The sequence below is a fragment of the Pinus tabuliformis genome, chromosome 1_1 (genome assembly GCF_031772625.1).
Source record: "Pinus tabuliformis cultivar Carrire ecotype Pingquan chromosome 1_1, CPIR1, whole genome shotgun sequence".
NCBI classification, from domain to species: domain Eukaryota; kingdom Viridiplantae; phylum Streptophyta; class Pinopsida; order Pinales; family Pinaceae; genus Pinus; species Pinus tabuliformis.
The window spans coordinates 159,271,380-159,287,367 of record NC_142297.1 but is presented as its reverse complement, the minus strand read 5'-3'; the positions used below and the strand labels follow the sequence as shown (position 1 = coordinate 159,287,367).

The window sequence follows — 15,988 nt, the reverse complement described above, 5'->3', positions numbered from 1 at the left end:
AATGGGTTGTTCCATATAGATTTCTTCATGCAAGTCCCCATGCAAGAAGGCAGATTTAACATCCATCTGATGGACTTCCCATTTTAAAGAGGCAGCAAGGGAAAGAACAAGGCGGATAGAGTTCATTTTGGCAACAGGGGAGAAGGTTTCAGTGTAGTCAATGCCTTCAACCTGTGAAAATCCCTTAGCAACAAGACGAGCTTTATGTTTATCAACTTTCCCATCTCGTCCATACTTGGTTCTGTAAACCCATTTACATCTAACAAGTTTGCGTCCCTTTGGTAGAGGAACAAGATCCCATGTATCATTTGCCAACAATGAATGATATTCTTCATTCATAGCTGCTTCCCAATGTGGATGGCCTGAAGCTTATGCAAAAGTGTCAGGATCATGATTTACTGGAGCTTGAGCCAGTAAAGAAGAGGCTCTTTCAAACTGAGAACGTGTACGTCGCTGATCTGTAGGATCACCGACAAGATCACCTGCTGCATCCCGAGTAGCACGGACCCATCTTGGAAGTTGAGGATCCTGAGAAGGTGGGGGAGGATTAGCATCCTCACTTTCATCATCTGAAGAAGAAATGTTTTCAAAAGTAGAAGATATAGGAAGAGGTGGCACATCCGTCGGACTAGGCTCGCAGGCCGATTTATTTTCATCAAATTTTACATCTCTTCTAATGATAACATTTTTGGACTTAAATGGAATAAGTCTATAACCTTTTACATCTTCAGAATATCCAACAAAAGTACATTTCTCACTCTTAGGTTCTAAAGCTTTATGCTTTTCATCTGGAATATGGGCCCATGCTTCACTTCCAAAAACACGAAAGTGACTTACATCTGGTTTAATGGAACTCCAAGCTTCTTCTGGAGTGATATTCTTTAGAACCTTAGTAGGAGTGCGATTGATTATATAATTTGCACAATTAATTGCTTCGGCCCAAAAACTAAGACCGAGTCCTTTAGATTGCAGCATACAATTAGCCATTTCCTTTAAGGTGCGATTTTTCCTTTCAGCTACACCATTTTGTTGTGGAGTGTATGGAACAGTATGTTGCATTTGAATTCCATTTTCGGTGCAAAAGTTGATGAATGTGTTTTTAACATATTCTCCACCATTATCAGTTCTTAGCTTAAGAATTTGATGTCCAGATTGTTTTTCAACAAAGGCTTTGAAGGCCAAAAATGTGTTAAATACTTCGCTCTTGAGTTTTAAGAAGTATACCCAAGTGCGTCTGGAGAAATCATCAATGAAAGTTAAGAAGTACTTGCAACCGGAGAATGAAGCAACAAGAAGTGGACCACATAAATCACTGTGCACAAGCTGTAAAGGGGTTGAGGCGTGCCAAGAGGCACGTTTTTCAAAACTGTCCCGATGATGTTTTCCGAGTACACATCCAGAACAAACACCATCTCTGCAAGATACCATAGGAAGCCCTGTCACCATATTTTCTTTACATAGATGCTGAAGGGAGCGATAGTTTAAGTGACCAAATCGCTCATGCCAAAGTTTGCTCACTTCATCATTATGAGCAACAAATACTGAGGGAAGATTTGATGATCCAAAGTTGTGAAACTTATACAACCTTGTGGAATCATCAGCAATACCAGTAGTTAGAATCTGTTTAGGATCTCTCAGATCCTTGTTTACAACATCATGAGGTGAAAATTCAACAATTTTACCTTCACCTGAATGAGTGATCTGATATACAGATAGAAGGTTGCAGGATAAGGTTGGAACACATAATACATCATTAAACTAACCATTGTCTAGATGAACAGTTCCAGTCCCTACAACATTAAGAGATCTATCATCACCAACATATATATTTTTTGTGTTACAATCATTTAAAGAAGAAAACATGGCTTGGTTTTTGGCCATGTGATAAGAGGCTCCAGAATCAATGAGCCACTCATGAGAATGAGAAGAAGAAGATACATTTAATGCATAACCAGACTGAGATGATTGACAAAGACATGCAGAAAGTGCCATTCTTGAAGCTGAAGTTGAAGTATGCTCCACATGGATGTTATGTTTCTTGATTGCGGCTTCCAAGACTTCCATCTTCTTAAAGCATTTAGATTCTAAGTGGCCATCTCGATTACAAAAGTTACAATGTCTATCAGTCTTATTCCATTTGTTTTTATTGGTCTTATCATTTTGCTGAAATGATCTTTCAGTTTGAGGCTGAGTTTGCTTAGGACCCTTGTTTGGTTTAGGACCATTCTTCTTAGGAGAGGACTTCTTAGGATTCTTTGAATTTGGTTGCTGCTGGGTGGCTAACGCTTTCTTGGAAGAGTTTCCAAGATTAAGAAGACCAAGGTGTAAGAGTTTTTCTTGTTATCTTATTAAAGAATCACAAAAAGAGTCAAAGGAAGGGGCCTTGTAGTCTTTTCCTTGACAAATGAAAGCTTCCCTTGTAGAATGGAAAGTGGAAACAAATACAGAATAGGCTGGTCCCAACTTAGTAAGGATGGAATAAATAAGGTTACTATCTTGTTTCTTAACCTTAACACCTTCCAAGAGATATCTAAGGGTCTTGAATTTGGACAAGAAATCTTCAATGCAAGAAAAATTATTAGGATCCAATGTAAGCAACTCATTTTCAAGTTGATGGGCTCTCATTTCATTTTTAATCCCAAAAACTTTAGTGATTTTTTCCAATGCTTCATGAGGAGTATCAAGTTCTGCAATATGGAATCTAAGATCAGGAGAAATAGACATCCCTATCAAACCACGTGCTTGATCTTGTCTATTTTCCCATTTTGCAGCCTTGTCTTCATCTTTTGGTTTCTTCTCTTGGCCTGTGGCTATTCTGTAGAGACCTTTACTTCTAAGTAAATCTTCCATGTAGGATATCCATTGGAAGTAGTTAGTGCTGTCAAGAATGACTTGGCATGGACTTTCCATTTTAAAAAAACTAAAGATGAAGATGCTGAAAGTAAGTGTTCCAATGGATAGATCTCGAAAAATTAGGCGGTTTTAAAAAAAACGGCTTTGAAAAAGGCTTCCGGATGAAGAAGTTATGGCTTTTTGAAAAAAACATTGTTGAAGTTGCCGGCAAAGTGCGCGAATGTGCGGAAATGAAAAATTCCGCCCCCACAAAATGGAGACTTGAACCCAAGACCTCTACTCTCTTAAAATAGCTTTGAACCAATTGATCTATACAAAAAATTTGAGAGAGAGAGAGAGAGAGAGGGGGGGGGGGGCTTGGTTTGCGTGCTTGCCTTGAGAAAGCTCTTTTTCCCTACAAAACACAAAACACAAAACACAAAACCCAACACGAACATGCAAAGAAAACGAACCTTATGGCTCGAAGTTAGCTTTAGCGAAAAAACTAGATATTTTAAAAAATGAACCTTGCGGCTCAAAGTTAGCCTTAGCCGAAAAACTAAATATTTTTCTCAATGTTTCTGATTTTCCGAGATCACACTAAGGTGCAGGGAAAAGAGCATACGCATGAGAAAAATCCTTCCTTTTTGTTTCTGATTTGCCCAGATCGCACAGAGTCGCAGGGCAAAGAGCATACGCAGAAATGAAAGGTATAGATCCGGTTAAAAAAAAGCTAAATAAATCGAAACCGAAATAAGCAGAGAGAAAATAACAGTAAACTGCAAATAAAGACTTTATACCTCCAGATCTTAAAAATGACGCAGCTAGGGCTACCGGAAACCGTTTCGCGTGAAACGAAAGGGGTTCCTCACTGGAACAGATGCTCCGAACACAACAGAGCAGTCCTCTCGGCCCGAAAGCAGTCAGAAACAACAGATCTAGGAAACGACAGTCGGATGCAGTTCTGCCGGCTTCAGATTTGGATCACCAACGGACGCGGCCCTCAAATAGCTCTGATACCATGTAGGAATTTACAGGGTAAGTTCCTCAGAAAGGACACCAAAAGGACACCGCTCACAACCAGATCACAGATCAATACACCAGTATTTTTGACGTGGTTAAAACCCTCAAAGAGGGAAACAGTCCACAACCTGTGCCAACGTGGCTACTACAGGCAATTTATTAATCAAAGAATGAAAATTTACATAAGCTTCTCTCATGCACGGATTACCCGAACAATGACCCTCCATGCGCTTTAAATAGAACTCATGGACCAATCGGGTGTCAAGCCACGGATCAAGTGTCAGTAATACCGAGGAGAGAGTGAACCGTCGGATCACTACATATCGTGACCGTCCGATTGTAAGTTACAAAATGTACAACGGTAAAGAAACACATTTTACCTAACTCTATACCTAACTCTATACTAGACTGAGTTGAACTTAACTATTTCCTATGTGTCGGAATATCCTAACATTTCCAACTCATGGGAAGATGCAAAATGATCCTTCTGCTTCTAAAAACAGGTTATAATAAATATTCTGAGTTATATTGGCCGAGTTATGTCCATTTTAACTTTGGAGCAGTATTCGGAGTGGGTTTCCATTGGAGATGTGCCCTCCCACCCCACTTTAGTAGGCACCTGCTTCACATTAATCAGTTTCAACATAGCAACATTCGGCTTGGGTTATTTGGAGACGTGCCCTCCCACTCCAGGCTATGTAGGCACCTGCTACTTCATCAACAACCAACATCATGGTTATGGGTCAACCACATAAAATCCTTGTCATCGAAGTCCATTTGCTAGGCCGCACACTGTCAGAATCACAGTTGGTCACAAGCATTGCAGGGTATCTCTATCCTCGAATCTTCGTTTATCAGGGTTTTGGGTTAACCACATAAAACCCTTATATTCAGTGGTTCTTCATATTCAACAAAGGCTTTGCAGGAGGGAACTTTACGCAATGGGGACCATTGCTTCTTAAGGAGGGAGGAATGATTCGAATGGAAAATGGCATCAACCCATGGTACTCATTCACCCATATTATTCATTGACCCATGGAATTTACTCATGGTATTGTAAATGGCATCCGCCCGTGGTATTGTAAAATCCACCCATGGTATTCATTCACCCATGGAATTGACCTGTGGTATTGTAACTGAAAAATACTATAAGTAACAAGTCACATTTTGTAAAAGGGCAGATTGTCCGCCACAATGTAGCCTTTACAGTTCAGAGGCCCTAGCTGGTTTATTTTCATTACTATTTTAAATAAAAGTTTCTTTGTGGTTTTGTTTATTGGGTATTCTCCTCTCTTTTGGGCATTCTCCTCTCTTTTTCTTCATCCATTTCAATCTTTTAGATCTTGAGCGTCTCTCCCCCCAAGATCCATTTCAATCTTTTAGATCTTGGGGGCCTCTCCCCAAGATCTGGATCACCCAAGATCTAAAGAATTGCAATGCTAGAAAGAAAATGACAAAACACACAGTAAATAAATCACAAAGACACTTTTTATTAAAACCAAAGATAACTATAAAGGCTACATTGTGGTAGACAATCTGTCCTTTTACAAAATGCGAGTTGTTACATATAGTCTTTCTTAGTTACAATACCACGGGTCAATTCCATGGGTGAATGAATACCATGGGTGGATGTCACAATACCACGGGTCAATTCCATGGGTGAATGAATGCCATGGGTGGATGTCACTTACAATAACATGGAAAAATTCCATGGGTGGATGAATAACATGGATAGATGAATACCATGGGTTGATGCTGTTTTCTATTATGATCATCTTAGCTTTCGATAACGTTTTGCTCGTGAAAGCTATTGGATGATCAATCTCTCCCTCGCTTGTGTTAATACGGCTACCAACGCAATACATGAAACATCAACATGTGCATGAAATTACTTTTTCTAGTCCGAAAGCACCAAAATAGGTGTTGTCACCATTTTTTCCTTCAAAAAATCCAAGCTGAGCTGACAATCTTCATCCCAGCAAAACATCGCATCCTTCTTTAATAATTTCTCCATTGGTGTGGTTATCTGGGCATACGCCTTAATAAATTCCCTGTAGTAACCAATGTGTCCCAATGTCAGGCACAGTTGTTTCACGTTCCTAGGGGTTCCAAATTCACAATTACGGTGATCTTTGCAGGGTCCACCATCAATCCCTGCTTACAGACAACATGGTTAAGAAAAATCCCAAAAGGAACACAAAATACACATTTCTTTATGTTCAGCATGATCTGATACCTTCGACATGCATCCAACATTAGGCACAGACTCACAACATGTTGCTTTACCAATTCGAACATAGTCTAGTCATCAAAATATACTTCCAAGGACTTATGAATAAATTCTTTGAACGACACAATCACTACCCGGGAAAATATTACAGGTGGGTTCTTCAATCTGAATGGCATAACTGTATATTGCAAGCAACCCGACTCCATCGCAAAGGTTTTTTTGCTGAGATCCTCCAGCGTGATCTTTATTTGATGATAACCTAAAAAACCATCAGGAAACAAGTATGCCACCTATTTGCCAATGTTCTCTAATACTTCGTTAGTAAACGGTGTTAGAAACGGATCATGCACACAAGCATCATTCAGCTTCCGTAGATCTACGCATATGCAGATTTCACCCTTCTGCTTCTTTTCTTGGACCACCATTGGGCTTACCCCATTGGATTCTTCTACAGGCTCAATAATGCCAGCTTCCAGTATCTTATCCTGTTTTAGGCACACATTTTCCTTATACTTTGGATTCAATCGATAAGGTCGCTGCTTAATAGGCTTCCCATCTGGTTTCAATGTAATCTTCAAAATTCCTAAATCTCTGACAATCCCTTTCAAATATGAAAACTTCTTGGGAAATAAGTCCTGGTACTTGTGCAAAACTCTACTACCTTATCAACCGTATCTTCATCCCAATGATCTCCTATCTTCGCGAACTTGGGCTCTTATTCAGACCCAATGTTTCCTTGTCAAGTTTTTCAAAGGCTTTGATATAGCTGTGTTTGCTACCTTCGATGCTTCAACATCCCGATCTCCTTCTATCTCAGGGATGGTAGTATTACGCAGGTCATCCTCTTCTTCAGTAGTCACATTATATCTGATCAGAAAATGATCCTCAATGACTTTTCACTCAAAAAAGAAAGTCAAAGGATGCGCCTGAAAATAGTCCCACTGCATAGAACTTTTCAATCTAAATCTAATGCAATTTGAATGGGCTAAAATGGATTTCGAATGAAGAAATTATCGCAGAAAGAAGATTGCCATTGTCCTTTGAAAAGTAGTGAAATTCTTATAAAAATGGCCTAAAAGGCTCATTAAAGAAATCAGATCGCAAATGTGCCAAAGGGAAGGACTTAAGGCAAAGGTGGAAGGAACCCCGATTGCAACCTCTAACTTATCACATCAGAGGTAGGCCTTCCCCCGATATCGGGACCCTAGGCAGAGCGATATGCGATCAATGCGATGAAGCGATTGCGATGATCGACGATCAGAGGAGCAGAGGCATAGACCCCACCGATACGATATGCAATGTGCGATATTGATGATCGATGGATCGACAGATTGGAAATCGGCATATTCAAGGGGAAGAACCCCAGGGCCGTTGCGACTTGCAATAGCGATAAAGCGGGATCGGCGATCAACATCGATGATGTACAGACCTCAGGCTGTTGGACATTGTGATATGCGATATGCAATGCACTGATAGCGCGATTGGTGATCGGCGATCAGGATCGCAATGATACAAAGGTGTTATAGCTCCAAATATCACCCTTGGTATTTGTGATGCTTGGTTTATGGCCTAGGGAAACCCCTCCTTCCAAACTTGGTCCAAATATTTTAAAAACAATGTCTTACTCCATGTACGCTACTCTGCCCTATGATAAAAGCATGTACACATGAGTTAGTAAATACCCAACCCGTGTATATGTGTTAAAACACTTAAAAAAATTAAATTTCCTTAACTATGGGCAGAGTTCACGGGTTTTACCTGTTGATTATCTCCTAGTGCCCGTGGCCCAACTGTTCCCAACTATTTCCCAACTAAAAAACTAATTGGGAGAAGTATAAATAAGACTTCTATGGGAAGGCCTTAAGGAGGAGAGAAGAGATAGAATTACTATATTTAGACTATCCCCTGATCAAGTTTGAAGTATCCCTATGCTTCAAGCACTTCCCCAAGATCAGGAAACCTTTGTTTCCTTGAGTGTTGATATTCTCCCACTTGCTTGAGATATCATGGTATTGGTTATGGAAGGAGGCTATTGAACACTGGGACTGGACGGACCTAGAGGACGGTTCCACTTGGAGTCGGAAGAGAGAGACTCAGGTGAACTTTTTTCATGTTTATTATAGTTTTCTACAATAAAAAGAAATGCTATCTTGTTCCTGAGATTGACCTTGTTTATGCATCAAATGTTGTTGTAACTCATGTATGAATGTCATTTGGATGTATAACTAATCATTTTGCTTATATGATATAAATTTGATTTCATTAAAATGCTTTATCTGTATGCTGCTATGTATGCTTGGATTGGTTGATTTGCAGATTCGAAGATCATCACGAGTTGCAGAGGGTCTGAACCCTGCTGGGACTACCCAAACGAAGGACATCCGGGTATGTTCATCCATACATAGTTTGTTTATTTAAGCATGTTTCCTGAGTTGTATGCGTGTTTCTTGTTGTAGATTACTCTTTCTCTTTTGGGGTTTTGACCCAAAGACCTTGGGGACTTATTCTCGTAACAAAGGGGCTCTTGCCTGTTGCGATTGCGATATGCGATCAGAGAGTGGACCCAATGGGACTATAGATGCGATTTCATAATATTTGAAATCCAGAAAGTTGGATTTTCAATGTAATCCCATGTATTGGGTTTTTTGGCCAATACGCCATGCGATTGCAATTTACAATGGAATGGCGGATTCGATAGGTTTATAGATGCCGTTGCATTCTATTTGAAGTCTAGTTTTTGTGCCCAATAATTTTTTTCCTGTGTATTTCCATTACGAGCCAGAAATGTGTTATTTCGTGGATTTCATTTGGAAAGAGGTCACCGGTTCATTTTCCATTGGAAACAACCATCATTCCTTGTGCCACGCTGCAGGCGGGCATTTCTGTAATAGGGATGCATTTTGAAGCACGAAGAAGAAAAGCCAGGAAAAAGAATGATTCCTCACGATCGAAGGGATAGAGGAATGGCTATGGAAGCCATAGAGTGAAAGTATGCCTTTCAAATTCCAGAGAGCACAATTGACAGAGGGAGCTGAAAATGGAAAGTTGAGAGTCGTTTGGAGGTAAAGCGAAACTAGAAGCTCATTACAAGAGCCGTGAGACAGAAATCCTCAAAGCTTCGGAGCTAGAGGGTCGAGCAGAGGCAGAGCCACCAAGGATTGGAGGCAAAGCTAGACAGACAAAGCTAGATTGCTAGAGAGCTAGATCCAGATGAGCCAGAGAGCTGAGAGCCAGAGCCAGTTAGCTAGAGAGCCAGAGCCACAGAGCTAGAGAGCTCAAATAGACTTCTAAGAGCCATGGGCTATAATGAAGTTCATAACAACAAAGAGATCAAATCATCTAGTTGTTTTTGGTGTCTGATGTGTGCTGAAGACAGAAGAAGGAGTTCCAAAGATAGTAAGAGAATTCTGAGGGAGTTGGTGCAAACTAGAGCTCAATATAGCTCAGAGCGTTGATTGAAGGAATCTAGTCCAGAGAAGCCTAGATCTGTCACCAGAGTATGGAAAGCCAGTGGGATAAGATGGTATTCTAAATCCATAAGTTTAGTTGTAAATGAATGGAGCTGAGCATGGAGCTTGTAAAACAATTTGAGACATAATCCCAAAGAGCCTAATCGAGTTGATTAGAGCTCAAGGAGACGTAGCCCAAGATATCGAGGTGAACTCCATATTATATTGTTGTCTTATGTGTTTGTTTATTTGCTGCATTATTTATTGTTATATGCATTTCATATCAGTTTAAGCAAATGAACATAACCACTTGAACAATTTAAAGGCAAACAAAAGACATACACCTATTTCAAGCACTTTTAATTCCACAATTGGTTAATTATAAGCTAGATCTTGGGAATATATAAGCTTTGGAGTGGTAGAGGTTCTTGTAAGCTTGACAAGAAGCCTTTAGGTTTCCATTTCAAATCAATATCATTCCAGTGCATGGCACAGTTGTGTACTCCAATCTCGCTGAGTCCATTCTACCAGTTCGTTCGATGTTCTGAATATAGCTTCTTTGATTTCTTGTAGTGCTTCATCAATACTCTCAAATCCATCTTCAAAGCTGAAGGTTAATAGAAAAATTTCTTTTAAAACATCCCATTCAGCAATCCCATGGCGAAGTAGTAGTCGCTAATCGATTACTTGGTCTTAATTTCCCTAGAAATATCGTTGACTCCATAAGGCACTGGTATCAATTGTTTAAAATCTAATAAAATCATAAGTCTTGCTAAAATCTTAATCAATTACTTGATCGCTTCGATTTGTCTACCAAACTGGTTGGTTCCCAACTAGTTCTTCTTCATTCCATTTTTCCATAGGGTCTACCCCCCTTAGCCTGTTGTAAGGAGACAACTTAAATGGAGAGATTGCGGATCAGGATGACAACGCCTGATCTGAGCGTTGTCACGGTGCCTAGACGTTCTGTGCAGCAACACACCATATCACAATCGCACATCGCTCGCCATGTTCATAAACCATAAGACTTGCTAGACTTCGCCGATTGCGATTTGCGTGAACAGTCGACTAAAAGAATATGGCCCACTGTGTGACAAAATTTTCGCCTAGATCGCGCTTTTTTGGGGCTAATTTGTAGGATCATGCTGAAAATGGGTCAATTTGTGGAATGAATAGTGGGAAAACTAGGGATGTCATAAATTCTTTAATTTTCCACCAAATTAGAGGAAAAAAGAGGCTAGGTAGCCATTTTTTGACATTCTGAACTAATTGGAGCAGGTTTCAGAAGCACTTTAGCATTGTAAACACATATTTGTACACTTTTGAGCATAATAGAGAGGTCTAAGCCATTGGAAGATGGAGCAAGGAGATGTAGCCCAGGAGGGGTGAACTCCTTTATCATGTGCTTGTTGTAATGTGTTTTTGATGATGTTCTGTATATGTTTATGTTGTTGTCCATTTTCTGATTTATGTTAAATTGCTCATAAAATTAACATAAAAACTCTTCATTTCACTTATGGGCAAATAGGATTACTAAAAAGAAAGCTACTAGTTAAATTCCCTTTGAATTAGTTTATGGCATGGATGTAACTTTACCTGTGCACTTGAAATTGCCAGCTTCTCATATCCTTCAGCATTTCTCTACTAATAAAGATGTTGTTCAAAATAGAATTGATGAGATTGTGGAGTTGGATGAAACTCGTAGGATAGCTTTTGATAATATATGTAAAAGTCAATTTAACATTAAGAAAATCTTTGAAAAATAATCTTGATCTAGACCTTTGTAGGTTGAAGATATGGTACTCCTTTGGGATCGCAAGAATGAAAAACTAGGAAAACATAAGAAATTTGACAGTTTGTGGCTGGGACCATACATTATACGAGACGTTGCTGGGCCAAATTCATTCCACTTGAGCAGATTGAATGGCAAACCACTTGACTTACCTACGAATGGCCAAATGCTCAAGCTATTCTTCAAAGATGACATTTGATGCCATGGGGCATCCTTTGTATTGTATTTCTAACCCTACACATTGTTCTTTCAGCATTTCATTTGTGTTTTAGGATTAAATTTACTTTTCATGTTACTAGACAGTTAATAAATGGAGAGCTTATATCTTTCTTGTGCTTAATGTTATATGATGATTTTGAATGGACGCTACTTATGTTATATTGTGTATTGCGTAGATGCATATTCTAGATTCTCACATTCCTACAGTGTAACAACGTGTCCCCAAGTAGAGCTAGATGTTGACCACTACGTGTTAACGACCCACAACAGTACACCCCCTTTTTTCGCAAAAGGGATTGTGCATGATCGATGTATACGTGCCGTCCAACTATCATCATCAGCATGATTGCCATGTTATAATGTAAACCCATTTTGCATGTGTATGATGTAAATAATCTCAGCAGATCTGTGTCATGTATGTAATTGTCTAGGTAAACCTATTTTTTTGGTGACGATTTACATTCCGGGAGGTTTTTTGTCTCACCGATCCATTCTCGAATGGTCGGTAGAGTTTTCCTTCAGCGTTACCCCAAAGCCAGAATGAATTTAGTCACATGGATCTTAGGTGAGTCCTAGTGTTATAGGTCGAGTTTATGTAAAAGTGATTTGAGAATAATCTTAACTATTTGGTTAAGTTATTTTATTACAAATTGCTTAGTTTGTTGGATTATATTTGCGTTGCAGAAATGGATAATCTCTGAGGGTCTATTTCAGATGGGTTTCCCCCCTTGTGATGTAAAAGATATGAAAATAATGATGTAAAGTGTCTTGAGAGTTAGAAAAATAATTTATCCCCTCATAGGTTAATTAATTAAATTTTCTAACCAAAAATTAATTAAAATCCCAAGCCAGAAATTTAATTAATTATAGGTCCTAGGTAAATTTAAATTTTCCAAAGGCAAAATTCGTGGGTCCTTAAAATTGAAATTTTAAAAGATCCCAGGACTAAGGTAAATTAATTATTTTGCTAAATTTTAAGTCTTTGGTCCTTGGGGTTTAATTCAAAGTCAAATTTTTGAGGAAATTAATTCAAAAATTTTATTTTTGAGTTAATTAAAACGCATTTAATTGAAAAATTCGAATTTCCTCAAGAATTTAATATTGCGACGGATGAGATTAAAATAAATTTTAATTCTCATCAACGATCAATATTTCTTTGACAAGGATCAATCAAACTAGTCGTTGAAAGATTTATCTTTAAATAGGAGGTCATTTGTCAGTTGACATCATTCGATCTTTGAGTCATGTGCTATGTAAAAGCTCTCATGTGATCTTTTTATGAGCATTAAAGAAAGTCTTTGGGGTCAATTTATGCTGGTGTTACTCTTCGTGGAAATAGTGTGAGATGTGTTATTTTCATGCATAGATTTCCTTTTAGCCATTGATGATAGCTTTCTGAAGAGTGATTTGAGTACAGGTATTTTGCTTAGTCATTGGGGCTTGGATGGTAATTTAAGTTTTGAATATAATAACAAGTATCTCTATTAAATCTGAATTTTATTATCGTTTTCTCGCTCTATGTTGATGGTTGAATTGAGTTGTGCACGAAATTCTTGATTTTTTAGATCATCATGGGTTCGGGGAAATTTTCATTTGGACTAGCCAACCCTTGATTCATATTTTCTGAAGAGCGCAGTTTGATTTGATCTTGGGCTTATCATAAGATTTTTATTGGTGATGCATGAATGGTTTTGGGCGAAGCACCTCCATTTAAATTTAAAATTTCAAAATATTTCCGTGCTAAATTGATGAATTTGGCTTTTAAGAGCCCTAGATTATTAGATCTGGAAGTGCAGTGGGACTCACACTCACCAGATCAGGTAAATCTATTGCCCTGTGCATAGATCTGTAAAATTTTTAATTTTTCTGACTAGAGGTTCTGGGGTTTCATCTATTTTTGTATATCCAGGTTTTGGGTGTTTGTGTTTTCAGGAACAGGTTGTAGATCTGAAGGCGAAGTTTGATTTTGAAGCCAAATCTAGGCCCTGGACGGTAAGATCTAGCCTCAAAACTAGCTTTTGTATGGGCATTATTTTTGCGGTCCAAGAGTTTCTTAAATTTTTTTGAATCTGGAAAAATTTAAAATTTTTTAAAGGGTTTGACTGGTGAAACTAAGCAGAAGTACAATGCCTTAATCAAAGATTTATGGAATTTTTTTTGGGTTATTTGGCTACTAGTCTCTCATATCTGCTGCCTACGGTTTTCTTTTGGCCTCCAAATTTTTTTGAAGTTTTTGGGAAGGTTTGTCTGTCGTTGCTCTAGCTCCGCTCAGCTCCATTTAAGATTCAAAACCCCTTCCATCGCTACCTAATCTACTGCATTTTCTCCCATCCACGCTTCCTTTCAACCTGCATATACCATTCCATTTGCTGCAACTATCCTCCCTCTCTGTGTGATTTCTTTCCTTCCCATTGCTATTCGTTCTCTAAACACTCGCTCCTAGATCTGATTGTTGCTCGCTGCCTTTCAAAACCTGCAAAAGAGAAAAGAAAGCCCGTATCCTCTCGTCCTGCCTTTTCTCTAGCGTGCTGCCATCCTCACGCAATCCTCAACCTCCTTTTGCATTACACGTGCTCCCTCATCCCGAGAACTTGCTAATCCTTCCTTGTTCCTTAGTTGTTCTTCCAGCCTTCTCTGTCTGCGTTCATCCTCCGGCATACCTGCATACAAACGCTCAAACCTTTACATTTTTTCCTTTTTATTTTTTTTATTGTTTTGGTTAGGGTTACTATATGCATAGTTTAGTTTAGTTTGATCTTTTGACTTAATTTAGTCATTTTTCAATTTGATTTTTTCTGTCATTTGTTTGGGTTCATTTTAATTAAAAACATAAAAAATTTGGTTTTATATATTTTTTTTAGATTCAAAAAAATCGTAAAAATTAAAAAAATCCTAAAAGTTAAATGTCTAAAAAACATAAAAATAAAATCTTAAAAAATATAAACATTTAAGAAAACCTTAAAAAACCTAAAAGATTTATTTTATGTGGCTACGAAAGAAATCATAATTAAATTTCACACTTAAAGATTTTAAATTTTTTATGTGGCCTCTTGGCCCTAAAAAAATAAGAAAATGATTAAATCTTTTGATTTACTTTGGTCACATTTAAAAAGTTGTGATTGATCATTTACCACATTAAGTCTTGCTTCATAAAACTTAAGCACATCGAGAAATTCTCCTAGGAAATAATTAAGTTGTCAATTTAAAATTCCTTCTTAGTGTCTTTTTGTGCTAAGGATAAGATCTAAATGAAAAATTGTGTTAGCATTTTCATTTCTCTATAGTTAAACAAGCTTGAAATTTTATATATCTAAAGATTAGCTATAGGAAAGTGGTAAATTTCCTAGATTTGGGTCACTAAGCATAATCGTTTAAATTCTAGAATCTAAATTGGTTAGCATTTAAATTTCATCGTTGTTTAAAATATTTGGATGTCTTGAAATTTAATTGGTAGAGCATTGTGCATTTGTTGAATACCTTGCATCTATTAAAATCTATCGTCATTGCCTCAATGATTTAATGCTCGTTACATGTTAGACATTTTACAAATATTTTGAAGTGATTGTTAAAGAATTTTATCGTGGAGTTATAACAGATTTCATATATCGATTTCCTAAGCTGAATATTTATGAACATTTATATTAAATTGCAAAGTAGTTTTTGTACTCTTTGAGCTATAATTGTATCAGAAAAGATTTGAAATAAGCCAGTGGTTTAATTGTAGTATCTTCAGAAGTTTATTTTTAAGTCTTCATTTGTAAAGGGAACATTTTCATTTTCGTGATTGAAGGCTTTTGCGACGCAAGAGTTTTCCCTTACTTGAGTCTAAAATCATCCCATCATCTAGTGTATTTCATATAAGATAATCATTCATTTAAGAAACAGTTTCTAATTGATTACTTAGTCTTAATTTCCCTAGCATGATCGTTGACTCTATAAGGCACTGGTATCAATCGTTTAAAATCTAATCAAATCCTAAGTCTTACAAAAATCTTAATCAAGTAGTTGATTGCTTCAATGTGTCTCCCGAACTGGTTGGTTCCCAACTAGTTCTTCTCCATTCCATTTTTCCATAGGGTCTACCCCCCTTAGCCTGCTGTAAGGAGACAACTTAAAGAGAGAGATTGGGGATCAGGGTGATAGTCGCTGATCTAAGTGTTATCATAGTGCCTAGACATTCTATGCAACAACAAACCGTATCACAATCGCACATCGCTCGTTGTGTTCATAGACCATAAGGCCTGCCAGACTTCACTGATTGCGATTTGCGTGAACAGTCAGTTGAAAGAATATGGTTGGCTACTCGGCAAAATTTTTGCCCAGTTAGCACATTTTTGGGGCTAATTTGTAGAATCATGCTGAAAATGGGGCAATTTGTGGAACGAATAGTGGGAAAATTAAGGAGGTCATAAATTCTTCTGTTTTCCACCAAATTAGAGGAAA

General features: G+C 37.9%; 1 protein-coding gene across 10 annotated transcripts in view; it reads left to right on the top strand.

Moving 5' to 3' along the window:
• LOC149212079 (MADS-box protein SOC1-like) overlaps positions 1–15,988 on the top strand; it is a 420,374-nt gene that overhangs the window by 278,302 nt on the left and 126,084 nt on the right. For 5 of the 10 annotated variants that reach the window (XM_089391705.1, XM_089391704.1, XM_089391703.1 and 2 more), the window contains one exon: positions 8,402–8,470. The exons of 4 other annotated variants lie outside the window; for them this stretch is intronic. In XM_089391705.1, coding sequence (XP_089247831.1) covers positions 8,402–8,470 — 69 coding nt within the window. Of the gene's footprint in view, positions 1–8,401; positions 8,471–13,477; positions 13,538–15,988 lie in introns of all 10 variants that reach the window. One more of the 10 variants, XM_089391697.1, reaches the window with a different exon arrangement.